At 38.7% G+C, this 24,659-nt stretch overlaps 1 protein-coding gene across 1 annotated transcript; it reads right to left on the reverse strand.

The window, feature by feature from the left end:
* Positions 1-370: 370 nt before the first annotated feature.
* Positions 371-1,492, reverse strand: LOC114284182 (uncharacterized). Its single transcript, XM_028227078.1, has one exon. It carries the CDS (start codon positions 1,490-1,492, stop codon positions 371-373), a length of 1,122 nt encoding a protein of 373 aa, XP_028082879.1.
* Between the last annotated feature and the right edge of the window lie 23,167 nt (positions 1,493-24,659).

Here is a 24,659-nt window from a genome sequence, read left to right on the forward strand (position 1 = left end):
GGCATGGTTTGGTGGAGAATGAGGGGGAGGATGGGGTTCTGAAGCTTGGTTTTTTCTGAGGAGGTTGAGGGGCTAAAGAAGTTGTAGAAACAGTGGCTAGAGGAGGTGGGTTAGTGGTAACACAAAATAACGTAGACAGTGTAGAAGAATCACCAGGGTCAGAGAAATTATTAGCAGACTGGGGAATATCGGGAGATGGGTTCAACAAAGGATAAGGGCCTAAATCAGTGTTAGAAAGACTAGGAGGATGTAACGAGGTGGCAGGGCTATCACTGAGGCAAGCAAAAGGGTTGCTCAGGGACACCTCAGGTACTGAAGGGTCACTATCAACAATTAAGGTGGCAGAGGAGGGGGTCAACGAAGTGAGAGGTTATGGCTGACCATTAGGCACCAAAATTTGAATTTCAGTCTTCTTCACCCAGACCTTCCGTGGTTGAACGTTGGAGTGGCTTGCCGGGTCCTGCTTCTTAGAGCTCTTGGAGCGTTTCTGAACTAACATCCAAGGGCCAAAAGGCTCACCATCTGCTGGAGGAGTATTTGCTTGGTTCTCCACTGGAGTATTCTTATTGGCAGTATTCTGCCACTCCTCCACTCTGTGACCAATCAGACCACAATGGAAGCAAACAGAGCTCAGACCTTCATAGGCTACCCTGACTAAACTAGACCCCACTGTGATCTTAGCTATTAAGGGCTTGGCTAGATCAATTTGGATGCACAAACGCGCAAAACGACCCCGATCTCCATTGACTGTATGGATGTCCATTTTATGGAGCTTACCTAGAGTATTCCTAATTTTTTGGAGAATAGAATGATCATAGTATTCAATTGGAAGACTGTGAAGTCTAGCCCAAACTATGGTGGTAAATAGACTGGCCTTGGTTGGTTGAAAATCTGGCTCCCATCTTCGAACTGAGAGGAAATTGCTTCCCACGAACCAGGGACCATCAGAGAGGACTTTGTTAAGATCTGATGCTTCATTGAACTTAATGAGATAAAAGTGATTCCCAAGGTCAATACCATGGAAGGTACTAGTGGGTTTCCAGAGACTTTTCAGCTTAGACATGAAGAAATTATAACCCAGATTCCGACCCACTAATTTAACAATCAGTGTGCTTCGCCAAGGGTCTCTGATCCTATCAATCTCATCTTTAGAAAGGAAAATGATAGGGATTGTGGTCTCTAAATTAGAAACCTCTAATGTTGCTGCCCCAAGGTCCAGCGCTGTTGCCCTAAGGTCCAGCGGTTCCAAGCCATCTGTCAAGGAGAAAGGGTGAGTAAGGGCGTCCTTAAAGGAGCGAGGCTTGGCTACGTTATCGCCCACCGGATCTTTCAGCTTTCGGTGATGTCGCTCCAACAAGTCTGCCTCCTTCACTGAGCGTTCTGAGTCAGTGTCCTCGCCACCATGGTCTTGCTGTGAGCTTGCTACCGTGGAATGGATCTTCGTCCCTACGATGTCATCTGGTTGCCGCGCTGGAGCTCTGTCATGTTCCATCTTCCTCTCTCTCTCCACTTCTTTATAACCCATATTCTTTTTGACTATTCCATTAGGTCCTATTTGAGATAAGAAGACCAAAACACCCTCAATCTCTCTTATCCCCATTAATATTGATATTTAATGTTGATTGTCATTATGTTTTGGTAGTTCCTATGACCATTCACTCCAAAAAAATGCATTATCTACACATCACTATTTAACGTTGATATATATTACATACACAAAATTACACATAGTTTTTTATTGGTTGTCATTATGTTTTGGTAGTTCTCATGTATTCAAATATTGACTGTACATGATGACGTGAATGTTTACATTAGATGACGTGAATGTTCACATTGGATGACGTGAATATGAATGTTTACATTAGATGAAGTGTGATAAATGTGATGTTAAGATTCCCATAAGCATTGCATCAAATTATATAACCACAAGCCTCAACTTTCATTTGAATATAAACATGATTATACGTGATGACGTGAATGTTCACATCAGATGACGTTAAAAATATGTTCATCTCAGATGAGAGAGAATGTTCACATTACTTTTAATGTGCTGTTAATTAAAAATATATTCACCTTATATAATAATATAAAATAATAACATCAATATTATTTAATTTGTGTATGAAATTTCCTATACCTTGGTCCTTTCCCTTCTCTCTCATCCCTCAACATTAAATACCAACATTAAATATCAATATTAAATATAAAGTCATAAGAGTTTAAGAAAATAGTATAAATCAAGAAAAAAGACTTTATAGAATAAAACTATAAATACATGGGACTAAGTGGGTTAAACAATTTTTTCATGGACTTCTTGGGTTAGAACATTTCAAAATAGGATTTATCAATAAAAATTCCTATTAGGAATCTAGATTTAACTACCTATAAATTATCTTGAATTATCATTTTTTATTCAAATTTATTTTACATATAAATTTTACACTACATAAATTCAACAACCGTGCTACATAGCCTGAATGTACTGGGGCTCGACTGCCCCAAATTTTCAAACGACATTTGAATTTTTTTCCCCCCCTTGTCACGACCCAAACCCGGCCCTATGGGTTTAGCACCGTAACCGGCCAGTAATCCGAGATTACCGAAGGCCTGCTTAACAGTAATATAGTAAAACAGAGTACAGGGCCTGGCGGAAGCCAATACAGTAATTAAACAATGCCCAAAGAGCTGTGACAGTCTGTATGCCAAAAAGATTTTTCATGCATTCATACATATACAAACAGTACGGAACAGTATGTACAATATTGACATCCATTCAAGCTAGGGACTCAACCCTACATAACCGTACAGAAAACATTCCGTCTGTACAAACAGTACGGTCTATACAAAACAGTGAAACAGTACAGAAGGGGGAATTGTAAAAGACCCCTAAGCCTTAACAGGTAGGCTCGGAACCTCGCAGTGAGGCACATAGGCTGGCTTGACAAAACTGGAGTCTAACCCGCGCTCCTAGCTCCGGTCTGGTGCCTGTACACCTACATATATATATGAGCAGTGAGCTAAAGCCCAGTGAATAACATAAAGCGTAAAGGGGTTTAGAATGAATGTCCTTACAGTAATGAAAACAGTTCAATTCAATCAGTATTTCAGTTGTTCAGTACAATAAACAATCATATGTGGTACATCCATTAGTATAACAGTAACAGTAGGTCTTAAAAGACCGAACAGTAATGATGGCCATCAGTCAGTAAACAGTAGTGGCTCCACGAGGGAACCGACAGAGATCTCTGTAACAGTAACAGTAACAGTAAACCGTAGGTACTAAGGATGCCACAGTACAGTTCAGAAATAAAGGACATACATTCATTCAGTAATACCAGTTCAGTAAACAGTTCAGTTCAGTATTCAAAAGATATCAGTTGAACGTATCTTTACACAATTGTTACTCACAGAGTTCTGGGCTACAGTATGCTAGAGCGTGTTTCCCCAGTTGCCAACCCTACACAGTTCACAGGTTGAACACACACTAAGCTACACAGTTGGGAAATATCATAACTTAATCCCTAATTTGCCTTGGTGTGTTCTACAATGATATCCTCATCAAGATGCCTTAAACTAGGCCTAAGAATGCCTAGGATGGGATGAGGATGCAAAAATACACTTAGAAAATATTTCGCAAAGTTTGCTGAAAATAGGAGCCTCGCTCGAGCGAGACTTTCTACGCTCGAGCGTAAGTCCAAAATCAAAGGCTTCGCTCGAGCGAGGAATCCTTCGCTCGAGCGGTCTGCAAAACAGTAAAAGTACTGGATGCTGAAATTTTACGCGCGATGGTCGCTCGATGGTCGCTCGAGCGGAGCCCTGGACAAAGGTGCTCGCTCGAGCGGGGAATCCTTCGCTCGAGCGAGGAAGCCAAATCTGGAATTTCCAGATCTGCCTCCCAAGCTCAAACCAAGCATTCTACCACTCCAAACTCGACCTCTTGGGCCCAAATTCTGGAAAACATCACTAAATTCAATGTATGACAAGTTTCAAAGCTCAATTTATGAATTCAAGCCCCAAAGGTGAGTCAATTAAACCACATTCAAACCCATTTTCAAGAACAACATTCAAACATGTCATGTATGAGTTTTAAACCAAATTAAAGCTCCAAAGCTTGATCAAATGAGCTCATTTCTTTTCAAACCAGTTGGAAACATGGTCTATAACAACAATATGAGCATGCATGTACTAATGTCCATGCAATCAACCTCAAAATGCAACAATACTAACATGCATGCATGAAATGAGTTCCAAATCAACACAATGAACCAATTCTAGACTTGAATCACTAGAGGCTCAAGAATCTAACATGAATGAGCTCAAACACAACAAAGAGGGGTTGAATTCCTTACCTAGAGCTTTAGTTACAAGGTGAGGAAGTTAAATTTGCAACCTATGTTCCAATTCCTTCAATTTCCAAGCAATTCACAAGGTAGAACTCAATTTCTCTCCCTCTCCCTCTCTTGGTCGGTTAAGCACAAGAAAATGGCTGAGCAAATGTGTTTTGATTCAAGTATAAGGCTCAAGTGTGTGTATATGAGGTAGTGGCAAAATGGTAAATATGGCAAACTCTTTAATTGGCTTATTTTAATCTAATTTAATCATACCTAATCAGTTTTCAGATAAATATACCATAAAATCACATTAATTATGAGGGTCACGGAACATCAATCGGTTTCTAATTCGGCCGCCGATAAGGCCTTCAATTAGCAGTTTAAACATATAAACATGAACAGATAATCAGACAATCAAACAGATACAATGCAATTAACTAACATATACTCAGTCAATTCAGTTTCAATTTCAGTCAGTCAATTCAGTATTTCGTTCAGTTCGATTATCAGTCAGTTATCAGTTCCGTTTAGCAGTAATCGGTGATTATCGGTAATCAATCAGTCCTTAATCAGTAAACAGTATGAGGGTTGTTACACCCCTCTTTTTCTTCTTCCTTCCCTCTCTTCTTCCTTCCTCCTCTCTACTCTGCTACTTTGGAAATTCAAATCCACAGCAAACTTAACAACTCAAAATCTCACATGAAGATCAAAACTCAACAAACTCAAAAAAAAAAAAAAAAAAAATCAAAAATCAAAAATCAAAAATCAAACCCACAGCAACAGACAAACCCAAATGAAAATCAAAATCACAATCAAAAACTCAAAAAAAATCTCACAAATCACCAAATCTACACAAATCAGAAAAATCAAAATCAAAATAAAAAAAAAAACAAGGGGAAGAGAGAAGAACAGAGAAAGAAGGAGAGGAGGAAGAAGCCGCCGTCGCCATCACCGTTACTCTCCGTCTCCCATCGCCATTGCTCTGTGTATATACACAGCTCTGTGTATACACACACAGCCCGTCGTCCCGTCGTCGCCATCACGCCATCACACCGTTGCTCTCATGTCTCTTCTCCTTTCTCCTTTTTCCTTTTTCTCTTCTCCCTGTTTAAAGAGAGGAAAAAAAAAAATTAAAAACGACGTCGTTTTTAATTTCAGACCAATTGAGTCTTGGACTTTTCAAGCTCTCAAGCTTTATCCAATTGTACAATCTTATTCGAAGTAAATTCAAAACGGTAAAAATGAAGTACGTTGAATTATTCCATTGCTATAAGCTTGGAGCAATATGAAAGATCATACTCCAATAAACTCCAAAAGTACTCTAATGACTAATTCTTACATTTTAAAAACAAAAAATAAAACCATCAGTTACGTAGGTGACTACTGATTGATGGGGAGTTACATAAATGTGAGATAATAAAGTTATGGAGACAGAAAAAGACGCATGAGAGAAAATGTGTAAACAAAACAAATACCGAAAAATAAAATAAAATGCATTGCTATATAAATTTAAAAATTAAATTAAAATTTTAAATTTAATGATGTGACAATCAATTAAAATACATTAAGTAAAAATATTTTACATAAATAATAATGAATAAACTAAACGTCACTAAAAAGATGTAAGAAATTCCATGTATTTTTAAAAAATGATTGTATTGTTAGATTATTCTTCCTTTTTTTAAAAAAATAATTCTTTTAAATGTGTGGTGCCGTTATCATTCTTGCAGGAGCATTCCCATCAAATTATTTAAAATTTTGTTATATTTTAATTCAAAAGTTTTGTACTTTGTATTTTTTATTTTGGCTATAATTTTTTCAATACAATTCCCAACAAACTCTCTATTTAGTATACCACTTTTAATTTTAGTATACCACTTTTAATTTAGTATACCATATGGCAGGATTTATATTAGTATATTTTTTTATTTTTATTTATTATCTTTTTATCTTTTTTGAATCGTATCACTTCTCTATTTTTATTTATATTTTTTTGTAAAAAATAAAAAAATATACTTATTTAAATCATTTCAAACAACCCTATATTGGGGAGTGGAGGATATGAATGCTATGGGAATTGTATTACACATATCCCACTCTTTTGAGAAATATGGCCAGTATTTGTGAAATAATTTTGAAAAAAAAGTTTACAAAATTTAAAAATTTGTTTGGTTATATATTTTGAAAATAATTTTGGTGTTTTGAAGTTTGGGATGATTTTTTTTTTAATTGATATGCAGGATGTGAGAAAAGGAGAGAAGAAAGAGAAAAAGTGATTGATAAATATGTAGTAAAGAAAAAAGTGATTTTAGAATTTTTTTTCCAAAAATTTTCAATCAAATGAATTTGTAAATTTTTTTTTCTTCAAAAGTTCTCTCCATAGACAAACCAAACAAGGGAAATTATTGAATCTGAGACCAAGTTTGGCATCTTTAAAATAATTCATCTTTTTATTTTTTTTTCATCACATCACCTCTCTATTTTTCTGCACATCTTTTTATAAAAAGATAAAAAATACACTTATTTAACTCATCCCAAACAACCTCCGAAGTTTTTCACATCTGAAGGCTCAAGGAGTAACCAAATGTGGACTACGAAGCACAAAAATACACGTGTTTCACGGAGACAACGGCCGGTCCACCTCCAATGCCTAGATAAGGTCCTTTTGAGCTTAAATTTGAACTTGAGATAGTTAAGTAACATATTCGTTTCAATGATTTAAATTATTTATATTATAAGATATTCTATATATATTATTTATGAAAAAGATAAGATTATTCAATAGTTGTACTATTATTATTTAACGTATTTATCTCTAAAAAATGAATGATCTATTTTTAAAACATATCTTTCTTTTATTTTTTTCGAAGATAAATGTGACAATAAAAATTTTACAATTATCGAATCTAACTTAATTTTTTTTCATAGTTGATATATACGAAGAGCCTTACAAAATAAATGATTCAAATCATCGAAGTAAAATTTATAGTGGCGAACTTGAGATGCTTAATTTTTTTATATGTTTATTTATTTGTTACATCTCCCTGAAAATTAGACATTCTTTTTTTTTTATTTTTTATTTTTTAATTTAAAATGTGTAGTGTGTTTGACTCTTATAGGGATATTCTTTCTTGATGCTCAAAAAATATTCATATTCATATTCATAGGAAAGTTTATTGATGAAGGTTTCATAGTTGATGTAAGGAAGGTTCATATTCAAAATAGTTGAAGTTTGGACAAACTATTGGTCTAACAGCTTTTGTTTTGTTATTGTTTGTTTGTTTGTTTTTAAATTCATGTACGAAGATAGGCCTCTTGTGTATTATTTACTAGTAACAATAATTTCAACATCTGTTTGTCAGATTAAATTAGATAAAATTATTAATACAGTAAGATTGTGTGAGCGAATTGCTAGTATAATTGAAATAAATTAAAGATGTAACTTGTGAGGTAAATTATGTTTGTTAGTATAGTAGTATAATAGCAGTATAGTTTTGATATATATATATATATATATAAGAAGAAAAGAATTGTATATTTAAACATAGAATGGTTCATACTTCTTGGGGAGTATTTGTTTGGTGAGATTGGAGGGTAGGATAGGACTTTATATCCATTTCATGTAATAGTCTGATGTTTAGTTCAAAATATGTAAGTCAGACTAATAGCCCAACCAGACTATCAATTCCTTATTTGTGGGATTATTATGTCGTATAAGGGGTGTAAGATACAAAATAGTGGGATAACTCCTCATTCGGATTAGAGGGTAAAATGATATTTTTGGCCCTCTGGATTATTGTACTTAGTAAAATAAAATAGAATAAATTTTAAAAATCTCAACTAAAAATTAAAATAAATTTATTTAATTTTATTGATGTTCAATTTATATGTATTTTTAAAATTTCCAGTCAAAACGTAAAATATAATTTAATTCATATTTAATATTTTTATTATTTAATAAATAATTTAAAATGATAAAATACTTTTTTGAGCATTTATTCTTCTTCATAATATCCCAAACAAGCATATGATTCAATACAAATGGCAATTTCTTGATATTTAATCCCATGACTAAACAAACGTGGAATACATATTCTTTCCAACCAAATGGTTCAGGGATTATGTATACCAAAATTAACAATCCGATAGATTATAATCCCCCTTATTCAATCTGTTCTAACAAAAATGACCTTACAGTTTTTGAATGTTAAGTTTCGTTTTTTTGAATTTTGAATTTTGGGTTATGTTTATATGAAGGCTCATAACCTTTGTTTTTTAGTGTCTAATCGAACCCTATATTGTAGGTTCTTCTTGGGAGTACACATCCATTCAGGTTAATAATATCCTTAATTTCTTCAATTTATTTATTTTTATTTACTTTTTTAATGATTGGGCGTCTAGTGCACACCTTGACTAATCTTGAGATTCACGCAAAACGTTCCTTCTACGTGGATCGGACAAATCTTAAACTGAGCCCACGAATTCCTAATGAAAGTTTAACCTGATACCTAGAAGCAACACACCTCTAGGCCTCAAGTTGTACCTACCAAGCCAACCCTTTGGGATTACTAATTTCTTCAATCTTCAAACCTAACCTAACAGCAACCATCATCTACCACCATTGACCACCACCTCCAAAACCCTAAACCTAAACACATTGCCTCTTATCCTCTTGTCATTGCTCTATTTCCAGTCCCTTCATGTTTCATCATCTCCCTTCCAGCTGTTGTTGCCAAAAGCCAACCATAGTGAGCCCTTCTTTCATGAACCCTCTCCACTACTGCAAACTATCTCCATTGCAACCTTCTCTGCCTTTAACAACCTGTACTACAACCCCTCCACCACAACTCTCCTCCACTGCAAACTCCACTTTGCGGCAAATGCTCCACCACAAAATCATTACCATTGTGAACTCCTCACCAAGAACGACCTAGTGTCACAAAATTCTTTGTTGATCTCTCTCCCTTTATGTCAATTTGGCCCCCTCTCTCTTTATATATATATATATATATTCTTAACCCTAATCACGAGTGGAGATGAGGGGATTGAATAGGGAAGATGAGAGGGAGAGGTTAGGAAGAAGGTGATAGAGGAGAGGACAGTTATAGCATCAACAAGAGGGTGGTAGTGACTAATGTTTGAGAATCACTACAACAAAAGACACTTTTAGCAACTAAATTTTTAGTCGACAAAAGTCAAATTTTGGTCGCCAAAACCTTTTGCCGACTAATTTTTTTGGTTGCCGGCTTTGTCGTTGAAAGATTGTCGGGGAAATTAATTGGCGACTAAAAAAGATTTAGTCGCTAAAAGCACATATTTGGCGACTAAACTAGATTTCAATTAAATTTAACATGACATTTTGAGTGACTAATATTTTTTGTCGCCAAAACTTAAATTGTTTAGCTACTAAGAGTTTAGTCAACTAAGGTATAATATTTGCTTTTTTCGACTACTAATAGTTTAGTCGCCAAAAGTTTTTTTCAGCGAAAAATATTGTGTCACCAAAACATAAATTGTTTAGCTACTAAAATTTTAGTCGCCCAAGGCATAATATTTTCTGCTTTGGCCACTAATAGTTTAGTCGCCAAAAGTGTTTTTCTTTCTTTCTTTCTTTTTGTTGTTGTTGTTGTTGTTGTTGGTGTTGTTGTTTTTTTTGGCTACTAAATCATTAGTCGCCTAAAGTCTTATTTGTTGTGGCTACTAAATTTTTAGTCGCCAAAAGATTTGTTTTCATTTAATTCTTTTTTTAGCTACTAACTATTTAGTCGCTAAAAATATTTACTCTATTTTTTGCTACCAATTGTTAGTCGCCAAAAACATCACTTTATCTTTTCTTTGATTAATTTGTCTGCACCCACAACCTATGTATATTCCATGCAACCTATATGAGATATAAAAACATAACAATATGTATATTATCACCCATTCGACAATCTACATCCATTCCACGTCTAACCATCTAAAAATTATAACTTTAAATGTCAAATTCCATACAAATCAAATATATTCCAATTTAAAATAATAATTCCATACAAAAGGGGTAATCATACGAAAGTTTTGTCCTCCGTAGACAAAAATATATTTACTACTATGCCAAATGGCCATTTGGTATGGTACAAATTACTATGGTAATCTGTACCACGACAAAATGTAATCTATATATCACGACAATAATTATATGTTCAATGGCAAAATTATTATGCACCCCACCAAAAGTATTCTGTACAATTAATACAAATCTACACAAAAAGCAGAGGATGACAAAAAAGTGTAAATTGTCCTCCATACACAAAAAATGAAATATCCACAATTTCAAGCCAAAAGCCATGTACAAAATAAAAATACACCCATTAGTTCCATATATCATTTCAGGATTATGTCACACTATCTACGGAGAATTTGAGCTGTATTCATGAAAGAATAACATAACTCATATATATGTTTATAGAGATCCATGCATGTTTGAATTCATTCATTCATTCATGGGCATTTATAGGTTGCAAGCAAGACAAACTAAAAAATGTTGGAAAATTTATATAATAACTTAATTTCACTTTATTTTTATCTTGATAACCAAACAGAGCACCTAGGGTTGCCATCTTGGTGGATTTATGTTTTATCATTTTTTCATCAATTTGCCCATTTTCCAAGTTCAATTAGTGTCGTAGATGTTTGCATATTGATTGATTAACTCTAATAACATAGCCCCAACACGTAAATAGCCCCACAGGTCCTATTTTTTCATGAGGAAGCTGCATGTGACATCCATATAATGGTTCGGGGGCTGTTTTACATTTTTGCCCCCCAAACGTCTTTTTTCGACTAAGTTTAAGGCATTTTTGACTCCAACTCCCAACCTACATGTGCTACTTACATGTCGTCTGTCCACATAGGTCTTATTTGTCATGAAGAAGTTGTCTGTGACATCCGTAGAGCAGTTTTGGGGCTGTTTTACATTTTCGTCCTCAAAACACCTTTTTAAAACTAAGTTGAAGGCATTTTTTACTCCAACTTCCAACCTACATATGTTATTTACATGTTTGCATAGGTCCTATTTGTCACAAGGAAGCTGCCAGTGACATCCGTAGAGTGGTTCAGGGATTGTTTTGCATTTTCGCCCCCAAATGGCTTTTTTCGACTAAGTTTAAAGTGTTTTTCACTCCATCTCTTAACCCACGTGTGCTAATTACATCTCATCTTTCCCTACAGGTACTATTTGTCACGAGGAAGCTACCCGTGACATTCATAAAGTGGTTCAAGGGCTATTTTGTATTTTCGCTCCCCGAACGGCCTTTTTTGACAAAGTTTAAGGCGTTTTTTACTATGACTCCTAATCTACGTGTACTAATTACATCCCGCCTATCCCCACAAGTCCTATTTTTCATGAGGAAGCTACCCGTGACATCCACAGAGTGGTTCGGAGGCAATCTTGCATTTTTGCCCCCTAAATGGCCTTTTTTGACTAAATTTAAGGGGTTTTTCACTCCAACTCCCAACCTATGTGTGCTAATTACATTCCGTCTATCACCAAAGGTTCTATTTGTCATGAGGAAGTTGCCTGTGACATCTATAGAGTGGTTTGGGGGCTATTTTGTATTTTTTTTCCCCCAACGGTCTTTTTCGACTAAGTTTAAGGCATTTTTTACTCCAACTCCTAACCTACGCATGCTAATTAAGATGTTTTTTTACTGAGTTGTACACCATAGTTTATGACTGTTTGTTGCCCACATCTATTTGTAGTTTATATTATTGTTGTCAAATTTGGTTCTATGTAGTTACAATGCAAGCGCAAAAGTTAGCTCATCCTCACATGATATGCAAAGACAGGTTCTTACTTGTGCAGTTCATTAGGAAAAGGGATTTGTGTTAGGCATTCAGCATATGACTTATCCTATCTGTGGTATTATGATGAAGTTCTAAGTCCATGGTCCATTTGCAAACGAAATATAGTATACTGCTTTTATTTTTCCGTTTGTGTCAGGTTACTAAGCATGTGGAAGCCAAAATGAGCTTGAATCAAAGCTAAAGTTTTACGTCAGTTCTTTCTATGGTTTTTGGTTTTTAACTTGATGACATATTAATGAAATGGTTTCTTGTTTCTGCAATGCATCTCATAATTCAGCCAGGAAATCATGTTACTACAAATTAATTCCAAGTTCACTTGGTTGATTCAACTCAGTCTGAAATCTCAAATGACACTTGGATATCTATGTATTAACTTGTTTGAAAGGAAAAAAAAAACAAAAAACAAAAAACAAATAAATAACTATCAACAAGTATCTATGTTGTTAATTGGTTGTTCATATTCAGAGTAGATTTTGATATATTATTAATGCCATTTAATTGGAGAAACTTCAACAAAGTTTGAACGCCCCATCTATTTTTGGTTAGTTACACCAAATCCATTTTTCCATTCAAATCTAGGATCATGTCCTCTGCTAAGTTATTCAACATATCATAAACATCAATATATTGTAAACTTTTCTAAAAGAAAGTTGATAGTTGCTGTCTCACTAACCAAAGCTCCTATGTAGAGAAAACATAAAATGCCTTTCTAACATGAGGGGAAAAATTCTAACTTTTATTGGTAGAAAATGGTAAATTCTCCCTTAAAAAGTATGTAATGTTTTGGAAGTATGTTCTGTAAACTAAGAGGAATTTCACTTTGGCAGTAGATATCACGTTGACAATGATAAGTAGACATATAAGATATAAATTTTAATAACAATTAGGAGAAAAAGTGTTGAATATAAATAAAGACAGGAAAAACAAAAAAACAAAAAACAAAAAAGAGTGAATGAGATCAAAGCATCCATTGAATTAAAGGCAATTAAACAAATAGAGAAATAACAAAGAAAAAATGGTGTAAAATTCTATCTAAAAGTAAGACCTCAAATCTTAGAGAGAGAGAGGGAGAGAGAGAGAGAGATCTAAATCTAAAGTGAGAAAAGCATCATGAGAAACTATTTACTTTCTTTGCGTCCCATATTTGCACTGTTCTGTCAAAATAAGATGTGGCAAAAACACTTGAACTTGGTCTAAACCGAACATTTGTAATAAGATGAGAATGCTTTTCTGCAGTATCAACAAAATCAAAATTACTCATCTTCCAAAGTAGGACTTGGAATAGAAATTTGCAATTTAGTCTCCGTTTATAATATATATATATATAACTAGAGAACTGGCTTCCATAAGGCTTAAGCTGAATATTGAAGATTGGTAGCATCAAACCTTCTTAACATGACCAACACTAGCTAATAAGTTCCCTATCTGATGAAAAATGACAGCAGAGGACCTTGCCTTTGCTTAAGTTAAGGGAACCAACAGTTTTAAAAGAAAATCCTACCAGATTATAAATAAAATAATAAATGGAACTGAGAATATTACACTGTGAACTGTATCCTGTTTTCATCACTGCTCCGTATTATGTTTTATACTATGTGTGTGAGTGATTTTCTGACCACACTGCCCGCTTAGTAATCAGCTAGAGAGCACCGGCAGAATAGATGGCTTCAGCTAACCTGTAACAGAAAGAAAAGGCTCCGGCGATGGCTCTTCTACCCGGGGGCACTCCGACGATCAAGTTAGTATATCTCTCAAAGATAATCAAATGTTAAACTCACCGCTTAAAGCATAAAATTGCGCACCTTAGACCCACAGAGGTGCCTCTCTTTTATAGTTTACTTAATCCTAGTCCCACAAGAAGCCTGACTTCTATGGACTCCAATTCAGTACTTACTTTGGACTCTTCAAGAGATAAAGATAAACTCTCTAAGAGTTTTATCCTTATCTTGGCTGAGTCTCCTCTTTATCCCAGGACTCTGGTCCCTTATCCGTTTATCTCGGATTCCGATATCTTCGGAGATAACCTCGGCCTTGCCGAGATCACCTCGGCGTCTCGACCAGGACACGTGGCATGACGGCTGACACGTCGGCATCACCTTGCCACGTGTTGGTACTTAGAAAATATATCCCCACAACTGTCCCCTAGGTTCTATTACCTCGACATTCTGAAGTGATGGAACCTATATTTGTATTTTCTTCCAGTAAACTGGCTTAAATTTTGACAGCCGAGATCATTCATTTCAGACTGACATGCTTTCCCTAAAAAATCAAGATTTTTAAGGACCTTCTTATGCGCATAAGCTGTCATGCGCTTCAACCCAACCGTTTTAGCTACGCGTTTCCCTCTTACTGGTCCGTACACATGACGCGCCTGTTAGCCGCCTCTTTCTTCATGTGCACCGTCTGACGCCCTCGTTCTTCTAGGCGTATTGATTGCTTTTGCCGCCGTTTCTGTTTAATCAAAAACTTTTTCCCTTTTTTCTGTCTCTTCACTTTTGCATCTGATTTCTCTTGCTTTTTCTCTCTCTAAACTCTTTCTTTCAAATCCGCCATTGCTCAAGCTCCAAGCTCTGTAATTACCTTTCGTTCTTCCTGTGAAGTTTTCGTTGTCTTCGTTACATTTGTAACTGTCGTCTGACTTCGGCAATCTTCATACCAGCTTCATATTTTCTGGTAAGCATCTGTTTCTTTCTATTCCAGTTCTTGATCTTTTTTGGAATTTCTTGTTTACTACTGCTTTGCTTAAATAATCAATTTGTAAATCATACATCTGAATGCGTTGATTTTGCTTTTTGCTTATGTCTTGAATACATGTACTGTTCTTAGTTCTTATTACACGTCTTGCTACTGTTCCTAGCCTTCAACCCTTTGTATTTTTCATGTTCTTGATAGTCCATCTCTGTTCTTGACTCTGAAACTTCGTATTTGTTTTCTGTTTTTTGTATTTTTCTAGATCTGTGCCTTTGATCTTCATCTTCATAGCTTTAGGTTTGGGATTTGTTTGTAGAACCCACGATTTAAGGCAAAACTGAAACATTCCTTATAAATTTCTGTACCAGCACAAACCTAGGTTTTTGCCAAGGTCCCATCAATAAGAAACATCTTCTCTCTGAATTTCAACCTTTCTAATTCAGGCCGATATCATGGGTATGTGGAGACATAGGGTAGATACCCCGACCAAACTTGAGTACTTTAGGCAAAAGTTCTCCATCCCTGCCGATGTCCATCTGAGACTGGCTGGGGATGATGACTCCATCATGCCTACAGAAAATGCCATGCCCCTTCCCATTGTAGCTTTTACTAAGTGCGGACTCCGGCTCCCACTCAACATCCTTTTTCGCGAGATTCTTCATTATTATAAGTTGAACCCCATGCAACCGGCAATCAATTTTTATCGAGTGATTTTTGGTATTATCGCCTTAGCTAAACAGGAAAACGTTAGGATCACCCTAGCCGATATACAGTATTGTTACACCATGTGTGCCCTTAACTTGAAAGAAAAAGGCTTCATTTATTATCTTAAGCCGAGGTCTACAGAATTTAAAATCATAGCCGACCTCCCAGACTCCAACAAGGGGGCTGGAGATGACTATCTCATTACCTCGAGAAATTAGGAGTTTGCTCCAGACGAGGACATCCATCTCTACCCTCTTCCCCGATCAGTTTTAGAGGGCAAAGGTAAGAGCCCAGTATTTAGCTTTGCCTATTTTCTTTCAAAGTCTTAAATACTTTATCTGTTTCTGACTTCTGTTCTTTTTGCAGCTGTTCGTCAGCTACCAAAAGATTTTCGCCAATCCTTTGTCCCCAGCAAAGACTTGAAGAGACTTCTGGATTTGCCAATCCAAAAGCGAAAGGCATCCCTGCTTCTCAACTTCATCCCAACATACAAATCAACTCTCCCCGACGTCCCCAGGAGAAAGAAGAAGAAGAGCTTATCTCCTCCCTCTGCTACAACTCTTCCAGTTGCATCAACATCGCGAACAGACCAAGGATCAACCTCTGATCCAGCAGAACAGCCGTCGACCTCGGCTCCATACCTCATTCCACCATCCCAAAGAAAGCGTCGCCAACGTCTTGTTCTTACAGCTGAGATGGGTCGCGCAAAGCCAGTTGCTAAAAACCTCCAAGCCAACATTCCATCATCCATTGACGAACAACTAACACAAACCCAACCTCCAGCAAAACCAAAAAGAATAAAAAAGGCTCAACCAAAGGCCAAGGTAGCTCGGGTTGAGTTTGAAGACACTCTGCCTATCTCAAAGTTGGCTGAGAGTGATAAATCTCAGCCTTCTGCTAGGAAGAGGCGCTCTGAGTCTCAACCATCAGAATCCCAACAACCAAAACAGCCGAGATCTTCCTCCGCCACAACTTCGGGATCAAAAAAGCCTAATGCCCCCTGGGCCCCCACAATTACTTTGGAAGACAAGCCTGTCATGGCAAGTCATAGTGCTGATGATATAAACGTCGACATCGCACTGAGTACTGCCCTGCTTCTTCCAAGCGACCTGGAGCGAAACGCCTAGTATAGTGAATATAAGAACTATGCTCTAATGCTTCAACACTCTGTTCAGGTAAATGTCTTCTACTTGGTAAATTTTTCTCTCTCTTTATTTCACACTTTGAATATTCTTTAATACCTCTGTTTTCTTTCAGGCCATCCAGCATGCCCACTCTTTCTCAATGCAATCTTTTGAGAACAAGGAGAGGCTTGCCGAGATGAAAAGGGAGGTTTCTAGCTTCCAAAAGACCAACAAAGGCTTCCAGTCAAAAATAAAGAAGTTGAAAGACCAAGCTAAGGAAGCTATCAAGGCTTAGACCGAAGCCGAAGAAAAAGCTGAGGCTGCTGAGGCCATTAGGAAGGTGGCCGAATCGCAAAGGAGAGAGGCCGAGGAAAAAATGGCCCAAGCTGAAAAGGAGCTTCAAGTGGCCCTGGCCACCAAAGAAGCTGAAATCGAAGATGCTGACGAAAGGGCGTACTCACAAGGTATGGCCGACGTTACTGAGGCCTATGAAAAACAAGTGAAGGAGGCATGCAACAAGGGTTTCACCTTTGATTGGATGTCTCTTCTTAAAAAGCTTAATGTTCCTGATGATTCTCCATTGCGGAAGGCCGACGCCATTCCCTTGCCATTTCCTCCAGCCCTAACTCCGAGTGAAGATGTCGGCGATTCTGATGCTGATGATGAGGCCGAGGAGGAAGAGGACGAGGCTTTGATTAGAAAATCAAAAGATGCTGATGGGGCCAAGTCCCCTCTTCAGAATGAGCAAGTCCTAGACTTGACTCAAGATGAAGAAGATGATGAGGTTGTCCAAGAAGCTGTTCCCGACATCGCACCAACCGACATCCCTTCTGAGGTCAAGACTGTTGAAGAAACTCTCCAAGAAATTGACGCCGAGATAGCGGCAGAGAAGGAGGCCGAGGTGGTATCTGATCTTCAAATTCAACAGTCTGGAGGAGAGGAGCCTTAGCTCTAAGTTTTATGTTCTTCTTTTGCTTACTTGTATTTTGTTACTTCTTCATCTTTTGGAACAATGTATGCTTTTTGTGTGGCGGATGTGCCTTTTGGTGAATGAATATATCTTTGCTTTTCTAAGTGCTTGCACTCCTGTCTTTTCTTTTTTTGTCTTTGCATGATTCTATACTTAGAATATTCTGCATATGTACATTTTTCCTCCTTTGTGTATCCTTCTCGGGGTGACACACCTTGGTTATGCCAACCGATGATATACCTTGGCAAGTTTCTTGTCTTTGGTTTATCTTCAACTTGTAAATTGCTACAAATTTCAACAAGTGAAGATAAACAATTATCTCGGCTTAACTTCAACTTGTAAATTGCTACAAATTTCAACAAGCGTTAAGCATTACTTCGGTTTAACTTCAACTTATAAATTGCTACAAATTTTAACAAGTGAAGATAAACAATTATCTCAGCTTAACTTCAACGTGTAAATTGCTACAAATTTCAACAAGTGAAGATAAACAATTATCTCGGCTTAACTTCAACTTGTAAATTGCTACAAATTTCAACAAGTGAAGATAAACAATTATCTCGGCTTAACTTCAACTTGTAAATTGCTACAAATTTCAACAAACGTTAAGCATTACTTCAATTTGACTTCAACTTGTAAATTGCTACAAATTTCAACAAGCGTTAAGCATTACTTCGGTTTGACTTCAACTTGTAAATTGCTACAAATTTCAACAAGTGAAGATAAACAATTATCTCGGCTTAATTTCAACTTGTAAATTGCTACAAATTTCAACAAGTGAAGATAAACAATTATCTCGGCTTAACTTCAACTTGTAAATTGCTACAAATTTCAACAAGTGAAGATAAACAATTATCTCGGCTTAACTTCAACTTGTAAATTACTACAAATTTCAACAAGCGTTAAGCGTTACTTCGGTTTGACTTCAACTTGTAAATTGCTACAAATTTCAACAAGCGTTAAGCATTACTTCGCTTTAACTTCAACTTATAAATTGCTACAAATTTCAACAAGTGAAGATAAACAATTATCTCGGCTTAACTTCAACTTGTAAATTGTTACAAATTTCAACAAGCGTTAAGCATTACTTCGGTTTAACTTCAACTTGTAAATTGTTACAAATTTCAACAAGTGAAGATAAACAATTATCTCGGCTTAACTTCAACTTGTAAATTGCTACAAATTTCAACAAGCGTTAAGCATTACTGTCTTCTCTTTGCCCCCAATGTGAACCTGAGTTCCACTTGGGTTCTCATTATTTCATAAACAATCATTATGCATCTTTTATCAATTTACAAGTCTGTGGAGAACTCTGCTAAAATTTTATTGATGATGTCGGTAGAAATAATAAGGAACATTTAATGATAGAAAAATTTCAAATTACAAGTGTTCCAGGGTCTTGGTAATGCTTTGCCCTCATTGTCTTCAAGTCGGTATGCTCCATTGCCCAATACCGAAGTGATTCTGTAGGGTCCTTCTCAGTTTGGGCCAAGCTTGCCCTCTCTGGGATCCTTCTTGTTGCCGACAACTTTTCTTAGAACTAGGTCGCTGACCTGAAAATCCCTTGGATTGACCTTCTTATTGTAAGCTCTAGCAAGCTGCTACTGGTACGCTGCGAGCTGAATTGCAGCTTTCTCCCTTCTTTCTTCTAAGAGATCTAGATCTCGAGCTAGAATTATGTCATTGGTCCCATTCTCTACTCCCTGGGTTCTAATCCCTGGGATGCCGATCTCCAGTGGAATGACTGTTTCTGTGCCGTAGGCCATGGCAAAGGGGGTTTCCCCTGTTGATCTTCTCGGCGTAGTCCGATATGCCTAGAGTAAATTGGGCAACTCGTCTACCCACTTTTTTTTTGCTGCTTGCAGTCTCTTTTTTATCTCGTCCAGAATTGCTTTGTTGGATGCTTCTGCTTGCCCATTGCTTTGGGGAAAACTTGGTGTTGAAAAGTAATTCTTTATCTTGAATTTCGCACAGAAGTTCTTGATGAGTTTGCTGTCAAACTGCGTTCCGTTGTCGGCAACTATTGCTCTTGGAATGCCAAATCTAGTGATGATGTTTCTCCATATGAAGTTCTTGACGTCCACATCTCGAATTTTGGCAAGAGGTTCTACTTCTATCCACTTCGTGAAGTAATCTGTTGCTACCAGCAAGTATTTCCTTTGCCCAGTTGCTTGGGGCAACTGCCCAATGAGATCCATGCCTCATTGGGCAAATGGCCATGGACTGGATACAGGGTTCAGGTCAGCAACTGGCTGGTGTATCAAAGGTGCGAACCTTTGGCATTGTTCACACTTCTTCACGTAGGCTTTTGCATCTTTTTGCATGTAGGGCCACCAATACCCCTAGGTAATGGCCTTGTGAGCTAGTGATCTGCCCCCAGCGTGGTTTCTACAAATCCCTTCATGAATTTCGTATAGAAAATTTTCAACCTGCAAAGGGTGTACGTACCTTAAAAGGGGTCCAGTGAAGGACCTTCTGTAGAAATGACCATCCGCTGTCAGATTGAATCTTGCCGATTTCAATCTGACCTTGTGTGCCTCCTTATGGTCTTCTGGCAGCTTTCCCTCTTTCAGGAATGCAACAATTGCATCCATCCAGCTTGGTCCCAAGTCCACACACATTGCTTCTTGCTCTGTGATGGGCTGTTCTATGCTCGGGCTTGACAGATAGTCAATCATTATTGTTCTTGTTTTTCCAGTTTGCATTGAGCTTGCCAAGTTGGCCAATGCGTCGGCATGGTTGTTATCATCTCGGCTAACTTGAAGAAGTCTACAGTTGCGAAACAAGGCTGCCAACCTGATGACTTCCTTGGCATATGTCGACATCCTTTCATCTCGGGTTGTAAATTCTCCTGTTGTTTGATTTATTATAAGTTGTGAATCACAAAAAATTATTACTTCATCTGCTTCTGCTGCCACTACTAGCTTGAGTCCTGCAATCAGTGCTTTGTATTCTGCCTCATTGTTTGAGGCCTTGAACCCCAATCGAATAGACTGTTCCAATATCTCCCCATCAGGAGATATCAACACTACTCCTGCTCCTGCTCCTTGCCGATTTGAACTCCTATCGACAAACAAGCGAAAGGAGTCGCCGATGTAAATGCTGCAAGGTCTGAGTTTTTCCTATTATTTTGCTTTTGGCTGGGCTTCTCCTTTTTTGCTTGGACATCGTTTATTTTGGCTCAACGGAGCCTGATGTTTGGTGGATTCTGGCATGAATTCGGCCACGAAATCGGCCAAAACTTGGCCCTTAATTGTTGTTCTAGGCCTGAACTCCAGGTCGTACTGGCCCAAGGCCACTGCCCATCTTGCTATTCTTCCTGTTAAGTCTCCTTGTTATAACAAGGACTTCAATGGGTGCTCAGTTAACACTATAATCTTGTGCGCTTGAAAGTAATGGTTCAGCTTCTTTGAAGCCATTACTAAGGCCAGCATTAATTTCTCTAGTGGGAGGTACCTTGTTTCTGCATCGACCAAGGTTTTGGTTACATAGTAAACAGCCTTTTGCTCCCCCTTTTCCTCTGGGATTAGCACTACACTTATTGCGTGTTCTGAAACTGCCAAATACAAAAACAGTTCTTCTCCAGGTTCAGGTGTTGAGAGGACTGGAGCCGTGGTCAGGTATTTCTTTAGATCAGTCAAGGCGGCCTCACATTCCTCAGTCCATAGGAAGTCCGTAGCCTTCTTCACCAGGTTGAAGAAAGGTTTACATTTGTCTGAGCTTCGGCTTATGAACCTGTTTAGGGCTGCGGCCCTTCCAGTAAGCATCTGAACCTGTTTTGCCGACGTCGGGCTTTTCAGTTCTAGGATGGCGTTGATTTGGTCTGGGCTGGCCTCAATGCCCTTTCTTGTTACCAGGTACCCTAAAAATTTACCTGATCCAACTCTAAACGCGCACTTCGATGCGTTGAGTCGGAGCCGGTATGTTTTGAGTATATCAAAGACCTTTTTTAGGTCGGCAAGATAACCCTTAGGTTCCTTGGTCTTTACGACCATATCGTCGATGTAGACTTCTACTGTTTGGCCAATCAGGTTTTTGAACATCTTGGTTACCAACCTTTGGTAAGTTGCTTCTGCGTTTTTCAATCCAAAAGGCATTATCTTGTAACAATACAGCCCTTTTGGGGTGATAAACGATGTCTTCTCCTCGTCTAGGGGGTATATGGCTATCTGGTGGTATCCTCTGTAAGCGTCCAGGAAGCTCATCCTTCCATGTCCAGATGTGGCGTCGACTAACTGGTCAATCTTGGGTAAAGGAAAGCTGTCTTTGGGACAAGCTTTGTTCAGGCTTGTAAAATCTACGCAGACCCTCCATTTACCATTCTTCTTCTTTACCACTACTGTGTTGGATAGCCATGTCGGGTAATGAACTTCTCGGATGGCCCTGGCCTCCAGAAGTCTGTCCACTTCTTCCTCTACTGCTTCGACGTGCATCAACGTTGGTCTTCTAGCTTGTTGAATCATAGGTTTTGCTGACCTGTTGACATTCAGTCTGTGGCAAGTGACCTCGAGGTCAATGCCAGGCATTTCGTAAGGTGTCCAGGTGAACACCTCAATGTTGGCTCTTAGAAAAGTCTCCAACTCTTTTTACTCTTCTTCGGCTAAGCCCGAGCTGAGAAGAAAGAAGCGTTCTTCATCCCCATCCTGGACGAGGATTTTCTTTAGCGCCTCTTCGCTCTTCTCGGATGATTCTTTGCCGACGTCTTCTAGGACTTCCACGTCCTCATCTTCAATTTCTGCCTTTTCTGGTTCTTGAATGTTGCAGGTGGATTTCATTGCTGCCATGGAGCAATTCTTTGCCTGCAGTTGATCTCCTCTGACTTCTTCAATCTCATGCTCTGTTGGGAACCGTAGTAGTTGATGCAATGTTGAGGGAACTGCCCCCATTGCATGCAACCATGGCCTTCCCAAGATGATGTTGTATGGCAAAGGTGTGTCAATCACCATGAATTTTGTCCTGATCTTCTTAGTGCCAGCTTGTACTTCCAAGCTTGTTGCGCCCAGTGGCCACGTCGGCGTTCCATTGAAGCCGACCATCGGGCCATTGGATTGCTCCAAGTCATCAGGATGAAGGCCCAGCTCTTTGTAACATCTAACATACATGATGTCGCAAGAGCTGCCTTGATCAATCAAGATGCGTTTCACTTGGCACTTCCCAACCTGGAGGGATACTACAAAGGCATCATTATGCGGATGCTGGACCATCTCTAGGTTGGCTTTAGTGAAGGCTATCGTCGGTCCCTGGCATTCTTCAGGCCGAGGTCTTTTATGTCCAACCCGGTTCACGTGCTGTAGGTGTTTTACCTTCTGGGTTTCCCCTCGTATGTCGTTTTCGTTCACCTTTGAGTGAATTACGTTAACCACCCGTGGTTCCTCTGCGGGTGGTTGCTGTGTTGGGGAAGGCAGAGCTGCTGGTGCTTGAGGCAATCTTGCATGTTCTTCTCTAGTCCTGGCCTCATCAACAAGGTCCCTCAGATGTCCTTGCCTTACCAAGTCTTCTAAGTGTGCTTTTAGGGCTCTGCAGCCCTGAGTTTGGTGCCCTTCTTCATTGTGGTAATTGGCCTACCGATGTTTCTTCCCATGAATTCCCCTGGTGTTCTTGTCGGTCCTCTAAAATATGGTTGGTTTCGTATTTGATCCAAGACTTTGTGGATCGGGACTCGGAATATAGTCGTTACTGCTTGTTTAGCCCTCAGTTCCGTTTCTTGTTTGGTCGGTCCATTGTTAACTGGCTTCACTTCGGCGAGTCGTTTTCTTTCTCCTGCTTTGTTTTTTTATTTCCCGACGCATCTTCCTCGGCTCTGGCGTACTTCTCGATTCTCACCATGAGTTCTTCCATGCTTTTTGGCAATGTCTTTGCCAAAGACTTCCGTAGTGGGCAGTCATCTTTCAAGCCGTTCTTGAAAGACACGACTGCTACCTCTTGGTTGTATTCGGGTATTCGATTGAACACCTCGTAGTACCTTTTTGCGTAGGCCCTAAGGCCTTCATCCTTGGTGATTTTTAAAGCCATCAGTGCGTCGACCCTCAAGGGCTGTAGTTTATTTGTCACAAACCTGGCCACAAACATCTCGGCCAGGCCTTCCCAAGTCTTTACGCTTCCCTTCGATAGTTTATGGAACCAATCTGATGCAATTTTCCCGAAGGAGGAGGGGAATACTTTGCAGAGCAACGGCTCGTTCCCACTATATAACGCCATTGAATTCAGGTATAGTCCAATGTGAAAGTTGGGATCTGACTTACCATCATATATTTGGAACCTCGGCATACTGAATCTCTTTGGTGCTTCAAATTTGTCCAGTTCCACCGAGAATGGTGTCTTCGGCTTAACCAGGGAATTTACCTCGGCTTCAGCATTCTGTTGTTTCCTTTTGAGGTAATCTCTCAAGTCTTCTTTACTCCTCCCTGGAGCTCGGCTATCTTTGGACTTCAATCTTTTCGGCACACTACTTTTAGCCTCGTGGTGGGCTCGTTTTGACCTCTCTCCATGTGTTGTGTCAAAGCAGAGCGCCTGCCCTTGAACATGCCGATGTTCTTTGGGCTCTGGGTCCTTCGTCTGATACGTCCTTCGGGACTCCTCTCGTCTTGGCTCCTCTCGTCCGACTTCCCTGGAAGGTCGGTGAGAGTGCCTTCCGCTCCTGGTGTGCTGAGGGACTTTAGGGATTGCTCTTCTTCCCCTCTTCTGTGTATTAGTTGCTGGCATCGGCGTATCCTGCAGCGGGTACGGTGGCTGCATGACATTGTTTTGCATCATGAAGTTGACGACCGACTGAAGGTCTGCCAACTTGTTTGCCAATTCTTTTACTTCCTCATCCCTCCGTAGGCACCTATCCCTCCATACCTGAAGGTTATCTTCGTTATAATACTTGCCTTGGTCTGTCCTCTTCGAAGTGTCGCCCTCTTGGCCGACGTCTTTCTCTCTGTGGCCCTGGTCATGAGTTTCTGCATTGTGGTTGTCTCCTTCAATGTCAAGGTCAATTGGTCTGCCACTCCC

This window comes from Camellia sinensis, chromosome 1 (genome assembly GCF_055761805.1).
Source record: "Camellia sinensis isolate YWXY chromosome 1, ASM5576180v1, whole genome shotgun sequence".
Classification (NCBI taxonomy): Eukaryota; Viridiplantae; Streptophyta; class Magnoliopsida; order Ericales; family Theaceae; genus Camellia; species Camellia sinensis.

Bases quoted from the DNA above. Each gene is read 5' to 3' on its own strand.
- LOC114284182 (XM_028227078.1), bottom strand. From the start codon at position 1,492: ATGGAACATGACAGAGCTCCAGCGCGGCAACCAGATGACATCGTAGGG.